We start from the raw sequence: 7712 nt of genomic DNA on the forward strand, positions 1-7712 counted from the left end.
ATCTTTGTAGAGTCCATTCAACTACTTTCTTTTCCTCTTCATTATCCTGGTCTAATACAGTATCCCTGCCCCTGGAGACCCTTCCCTCCCACTGAGATACAGGTAGCCTGCCACACAACTCCAGCTGCCAGTCTCCTTTGGACTTTCTCTATATAGATTATCCATATGCTTTCTGACAGCCTATACCTGAACTGGATCTAGCAGGGCACTGTATCCCAATATCTGAACCACATAGTGAATGCTCTGGAAGTCAGTGAACTCTCAACCAATCCAACCCTAGTGCAGAATTCATCCTGTGCTGTAGCTTTCATTACTAGATGCTGATATTGGGGTCATGCTGCCTCAGGAAAAATTTTATCTAATGGAAGCATGCTAAAGGAGCTCTAATATGCAGAACAGAAAATCACTTTTGAAAACTCAGTACTTTGTGGAGAAGCCTGTGGTTGTCTAAGATGCAAAAATAAACACTGTTTGGCTAAATCTTAAAGAATTCTGTTATACCATACTCAAAAACAAATGGAAACTGAACAACTCTATATCATTAAAAAAATATGTTAAGACAGAAATAAGAAACAAACTAAACCTGCACAAGATGTCAAATTAGCAACTGAGCAGGAAACTGAAAACTCTCAAACACAAAAAGGTAATCACACCCCCAAGAGGAGTAGACAGCAAGAAATAATCAAAGTCAGGGCTGAAATCAATAAAATAGAGACAGAGAAAAAGATAACAAATCAAAGAAAAATAATTGGTTCTGTGGGGAAAAAAATAAAATCAACAAGATAGAACAAACCTTATCCAAACTAACTATAAGGATGAGAGAAAAATGCCTAAATTAAGAAAATCGACACAACAAAGGGGACATAACAGACACAGACATAATCCAGAGACTCTCAAAACATATTAAAAACCTCTACTCCACCATATTTTAAAAATCTAAAAGAAATGTACAGTTTAATCAATAGGTATCACATCTTAACGTTAAATCAACATCAGATAATCAAATAGACCCATTTAACCCCTCGTGAAATAAGTCACTAAAAAATTCCCACCCAGATGGAATTAGCCCAGAATTCTGACTTTCAATGAACAGTTAAAATTTGTGCTTTACAAATTATTCCAAAAGAAAAAGAAGGAATAACTTATGAGGCCCGTTACTCTGATACACAAACCACATAAAGATGCAACTAAAAAGGAGAATTATACACCACTTTCTCTATGAACATACATGCAAAAATACTCATAAAAGTACTTGCAAAGACAATTCAAGAACACACCAGGAAATCACCAATCATAATCAAGCAGGATTTGTCTCAAGGATGAAGGGATAGTTGAACATACAAAAAACAGTAAGTATAATCTACCACATAAAACCAACTGGGAAAAAAATGACCAGTTTACTTCCCGCACAAAGGTCTTTGACAAACTCCAACACCATTTTACCATAAAATCCCTGTAGAGATAAAATATACAGGAGATAATCCTAAATACAATTAAGGCAGATTACAACAAGCCAAGATCAAATTAAATGAAGAGAAACTCAAAGCAATTCCACTGAAATCAGCAACAAATCAGATTGTTCAATCTCTCCATATCTATTTCATAATAGTACTTGAATTCTTAGCAAGATCAAGAAAACAGCTCAAGGAGCTCAAGATGGTAAACATTAGATTACCAAGGAAGAAGTCAAACTCTTATTTGCAAAGGATATGATTATATATACATATATACATCCTGAAAAATTCCACCAGGAACCTTAAACAACTGAAAGAAATTTTCCCCCAAAATAGCTCAATACAAAATAAATGTACAAACACTAATAGCCTTCCTATATACAAATGGCAAATGGATTAAAAAAAATCAGGAAAACAATACCTTTCACAATACCCTCAAATAATATAAAATATGTTGATGGCAAGCAAGTGAAAGACTTGTATAATAAAAACTTCAAGTCTATGAAGAAATGAAAGAAGATTTTAGAAGATGGAAAGCTCTCCCATGCTCACAGATCAAGAGGATTAAGATATTAAAAAAGGACATCCTACCAAAGGCAATCTACAGATTCAAGGCATGTAGCATCCAAATTCCAACACACATCTTCACAGGTTTTAAATAGCTAACTTCAATTTTATATTAATGAGGGGAAAAAGGGAAAATTGCTAAAAACAATCATTAACAATAAAAAAAAAATCTGAAGTTCTCACCTTTCCCATTTTCAAGTTTTCTTTAAAAACTATAGTATAAAAACCTCAAAATATTGGGAGGAAAACCAAGCTACATTAATCAATGAAAATGAACTAAAGTCCTAGACATAAATATACATGGCCTCCTGGATTTTGATAAAGATGCCAGGAATACAAAATGAAATTCTTTTTTTACCATTTTCAACAAATAGTGCTAGTCGACCTGGATGTCTGCATCTAGCAGAATTCAAATGGATCCATACTTATAGCCCAGCACAAAACTCAAGTGCAAATGGGTCAAGACCTCAACATAAAACCAAACACATTGAATCTGACAAAAGATAAACTAGAGAATAAAAGTGAACATACTGCCACCAGAGAAGACTTTCTTTAAAACAAAAGAAAAAAATAACATAGGTGCTAAGAAAAACAACTAATACATGGGACCTCAGGAAACTTAAAAGTTTGTATAAGGCAAAAGACACCATCACTTGGAGAAAGCAGCAGCCTACAGAGTGGAAAAAGATTTTTACCAATTCTTTTTATTTTATTTTATTTTATTTTATTTTATTTTATTCTGATGTAAGTACATGGGATTCTTTATTTAAGCTTGTGAGCTTGGGCCACAAACCTTCCTGATGTAACCAGGATATAAAAAGCAACTACAAGGTCTAGGGTTTCTACATCCAATAGCGAACTAATATCCAAAATACACAAAGAACCCAAGAATCTAGCTGTGAAAAAAAAACAACAAATACACAATTTATAAATGGGTTGCAAAACTAAACATGGAATTCTAAATGGAGGGAACTCAAATGACCAAAACATACTTTAAAATGTTCAACACTCTTAGCCTTCAGGGAGATGCAAATCAAAACTACTTTGAGATTCCATCTTATAATTGTCAGAATAGCTAAAATCAACATCACAAGTGAAAGCTCATGCTCATATAAATGTGGAGCAATAGAAACATTCCTCCATTGCTAGAGGGAGTGCAAAATTGTACAGCCACTAAGGAAATCAGCAGTTCCTCAAACTGATGGGAATCAAATTACTTCAAGATCTACCCAGTCTAGGGCATATACCCAAAGGACACTTCAACCGACCCAAGGACCCTTGCTAAACCATGCTCATTGCAGCTTTATTCACAATATTTAGAAATTAAAAATCAATCTAGATGACATTCAACAGAAGAATAAATAAAGAACATGTAGTACATTTGCACAGTAGATTACTACTCAGCTGTGAGCAGATCTAGCTGAGCAGTGGGAGACCTGTATATGGGAAAGAAATTCTTCAGAATGCACATGAAACTTTTCATAAAACAAAAATGAAAAATGGTTATACTTGTCAAAAGGAGACATGAAGGAAAGAGAAAATATCATGCCAAATTCTCGTTTTCTGTGAGGATTTCATTTTACTCTATGAGATGTGAGACTCATTCACACACAGTTCACACAAATGCAGAGTTGTTTTCCCAGGAACTTGGAGTAGGGGCAAGGAAGACTACAAGAAAACTTTTCTGACCCACAGAATCAAGACTGCTGCACTTCTCTAACAGGTCTGTGAAAAAAAAGCCCTGACTCTAGGGTCTAGGTGTTCTCACAACTACAAGAAGTTCACAGTCTGAGAAATTACTAACAACAAACTACAAAACAAAAATAAAAATAAAAAACCAGTTTGGTCACATGTGCGTGGACAAAGTGCTTTCCTTGAACCAAGGAGACATTTGTCTGATGTAAGTGAGCAATCACAATTATTCAAAAGATGTTTCCCTATTTTTTAAAAATCTATATTGACTTTTCTATCTATAAAAATATCTTCCTCTCACAGCATGCATACTGGGCTGGACTATACCACAAGAGGAATGGCTAACTTAAGTGCCTATTAACACATCAAAGTCGACATTTTTGGCTAGAAGCTTTCCTGGATCCTAGTTCTTCACTTGGCCCCTCCCTGACCCCCATACCTAGTTCAGTGTGGACTCTTCAAGTGGCCTCTGACTGTTTTCTGGCTCATACTGTAAAACCCAAAAAATACCCTGTAAGCACCACCTTTGCAAGAACCAGGTACCTTCTTGGAATGCTGGGAGTTTTAGTTCTTGGGAAAACAGTAAAACCTCATGGGAAAGTATGGTGGCCTATAGGTTCGTCTTTATAAACCTCTGTAGCATGTGACCAAAGTCCATCTCTTGGTCAGTATTTAACATTTAACAAACCTTACTCAAATGGTGGAATTGTTTGCTTTTTTTTTTCTCCAACTAATCTGAGCATTATCATGCCCTACAATAAACCTTCTCCTCAGTCACACCTTTGGGCAGTCATCATCTCATTTTCATTCAGCCATAAGGTGTAATGTTAATAACTGAGTATATGAAGATACATGTCTGAATGCTGTATTTACATCAAAGAGAGCATGCATCTAAGATGGAACTCTAATGGGGAGTAAAACTTTGGTCAGTAAAAGTTAATGTTTACAGTCATAATTTTGGTGCTTCATAATGTATATTTTCTGATTCACTCAAATGTGTACTGGTTCCTCATACGACTAATATCTACAAAGCTCTCTGGGGATGCTTATTTCCCAGGCCATAGGCCACTCTCTCCTGAGTAGACAAATGATGGGACAAGGGAGTTAAAGAAAAAAAACCTAAGTTCGAGAAGCTTTGTAACTGCTGTAACAAAGAGAACCCGTGTGCAAACTACAGTACTGCACATGCTCTATGACACTATTTTCGGAAAATATTCTGGTAACCATACAGAGAAACCCTGTCTCGAAAAAAAAAAAAAAAAACCACGATACACCCAGTTCATAGGATCTCAAACCTCCTGACAATGATAAAAATCTGTAACACAATTGTGAGCGCCAAGTCCTTAAGAGTAACTGCAGAAAAACGCCCCCCTGCTCCGCTCCCTCCCGTTTCCCAGCCCCGCAGCTCCTCTGACCTGGGAGGTTCCTGGGCCACCGGGCTGTGGTGGCCGCCGCTGCGCTACTGANGGCTGACTCTCCCAGGTCAGCACAGGAAACCGCATCTGAGGAGAGTTTTCGGCTTTCGAAAAGAACCAGGCCAGGGTAACTCGCCAGCAGTGGGAGTAGAGACAACTTGGCTCCAACAGGTACCTAACGGGACGCNGTTCCCAGTCTCTCTGGCCAGGATGTTTGGAGCGGCTCCCCTAGCCCCGCCCAGGACGTCACGGTTCCGGTCACGTGATGGCGCTAACCCTTTCGGGCCCGCCGCTTTCACTTCCTTAATTACCTCCATGCAGCTACCTTGTCTTCTAGGTCGCCAGCTCCAAATATCCAGGCCAGAAAGACGTGAAAGTCCACCATTCCCCTTNCTACCTGTGTAACCTGTGTGTGCTCGAACTGAGCGCTGGTTTTTCGGCCCCAGTTTCCTCCGGAAACCGGAAAACTCCTCAGACCCAGTTTCCTGGCTGCGGACCTGGGAGAGCCAGCAGCGCAGCGGCGGGCACCGCAGCTCCTTGGCCCTCGAACGTCCCAGGTCAGAGGAGCTGCCGGGCTGGGACACGGGAGGGAGCGGAGCAGCGGGGTGTTTTCCTCAGCTGCTCTTATGGACGCCCTGCTCACAATTGTGTTGTGTTTATCTTACGGTTGTCGGGAAGTTGAGATCCTGTGAACTGAGAGTCTATCATGATTTTTTTTTTCATTTATCCTCCAGTTACCAGAATATTCAGTCATAAAACAACTCATTAAAAATGATAGAGCAGTTGCATTATTTGCTATTTGCTATTGTGACAATCACAAAGCTTACGGGATATAAATTTATTCATGTTTCTAACACCCGTGATTTACTAATTGTTTATTCAAGAGAATACCTTTTACCTGGCTGAGTAGAACTTTGTGTATATACTAACCATATGAAGAACCAGTGAGTGCAGATTCTTTTTTTGAACGAGAAAATATACTTTATGTTATGCTACGGTTGTGATTGTAAACATTAATATTTACTAAGCAGACTTTAGTGCCCATGAATTTTTCATTTGAGTTGTATGCAGTTTAGGATGTAAGTAAAGCATTCAGAAATGCGTCTTCATATGCTGAGTTCTTATGGTACACCTTAGGGCCAGGCAAGCTCAGTATAGCTATGTGAGTGTATCAGACCACTCTATTGTTACGATTAGAAAACCCAGTATAGATTAAAATTTTAGAAAGCATCTTTTGTACAGTTATGATCTCTCTCCTGTATCAGAAAAAAGGTCTCTGGTTGAAGAAAAGCACTCTGCCCACACATATGTGGCCAAGCTGTTGTTTTTTTATTGTAGGGCTTGTTATCATTAAGGGCTGTGGCTGTGGACATCCTGTAGGAGGAGTGGAAATGCCTAGACCCTGCTGACAGGGATTTTTGCAGAGATCTCTCTTTGGACAAGTGTAGCAGTCTGGTTTCTATGGGTGACAGTAGTTTTCTTGCAGTCTCCCCAGCTTTCTTTTCAGGATTCCTGGGAGAATGACTCTCTTTGTGTCTGAGCTGTGTGTGAATGAGACTTACATCTCACATAGTTAAATGAAATCTTTAGATTAAAAGGGACATTTTTATTTCTTATATTTACTCTTTCCTTCACGGTTTTTCTTTTGGAGGCATTATTCATTTATTTATTTATGTATTTATATATATATATTTATTTATTTCTAACACTGCAAAGGCTTTATTTGTACAGTCTTTACAGGACAGTTTGGGGCTGTGTCACTGCGTAAAAACCTGTTGTCTCAGGCCTGTTACTAAAATGGAAATAGATACAAATCAGACTTACTGGTTACAATCCTTTTGGTCCTATCTTGTTCATAACAGTTTCTATAGCACTGCAGCCTTCAGTGGCACTGTATCACTCTGGAAAAGATACCTTCAGGCTCCTTTCCATCCCTCAAAGCTGCAGAAAATCCTTCCTGCTGCCTCCTCGTAGCCAAAGCAGCCAAAGATTTAAAGTTCATAGATGGCCAGGTCCACAAGTACTTCCCTGTTGAGCTCCACCTGGCACTTAAGTTGACAGTGAATGCTGGGTACTGTAAGCCATGTTCCATGTTCCTGGGAGGCAGCTGTAATTGGATTCATCCAGAGGGTCCTCAGGTTCCCACTTTTTGAGTCTGCGCTTTTTGAGTCTGCGGAACTTTGCAGGAAGGCTCTGGTCACCGTCCTGACTGCCAGCCAGTAGCAGCGATTCTTCCTTCCCCTAAAATCTTAAAATGCAGAGCATATTTCAGCACCTTCTATACCCTCCAATAGTGATCTGTGAGGTGGTTCCGCAGCCACAGCCGCATCATAAGGAAGACCATAATGGGCTCCCGAATCCCGAGGACGCATCATTTAATTTTGTACCATGAAAAGTACTGAATGCTAATCTTTCCCATATGCAGGGGCCCACTGCTCAGTCAGTGCTGCTTACCTGTGAATCTGAGAGCCCTGGATGGTGAAGAGAGGAAAGTGTGGCAAAGGATCCTGTATGTTAGAGGGATTGAGAACGAATTGGGAGGGCTTCAAGTCCCAGTAGAAAGGGGACATGAGATTAGACTGGA

The 7712-nt window shown here is 39.2% G+C and overlaps 1 protein-coding gene and 1 pseudogene across 3 annotated transcripts in view; both read right to left on the reverse strand.

The window, feature by feature from the left end:
* Window positions 1–5561, reverse strand: part of LOC110315350 (zinc finger protein OZF-like) — a 28784-nt gene extending 23223 nt beyond the window's left edge. The window contains exon 1 of one of the 3 annotated variants that reach the window (XM_029534724.1): window positions 5129–5561. In XM_029534724.1, coding sequence (XP_029390584.1) covers window positions 5129–5215 — 87 coding nt within the window. In that variant the 5' untranslated portion in view covers window positions 5216–5561. The remainder of the gene's footprint in view (window positions 1–5128) is intronic. The other 2 variants (XM_029534725.1, XM_021189429.2) reach the window with 2 other exon arrangements.
* Window positions 5562–7010: 1449 nt separating this feature from the next.
* Window positions 7011–7472, reverse strand: LOC110315349 (annotated as a pseudogene).
* Between the last annotated feature and the right edge of the window lie 240 nt (window positions 7473–7712).

The sequence above is a fragment of the Mus pahari genome, unplaced genomic scaffold (genome assembly GCF_900095145.1).
Source record: "Mus pahari unplaced genomic scaffold, PAHARI_EIJ_v1.1 scaffold_8816_1, whole genome shotgun sequence".
Lineage (NCBI taxonomy): Eukaryota > Metazoa > Chordata > Mammalia > Rodentia > Muridae > Mus > Mus pahari.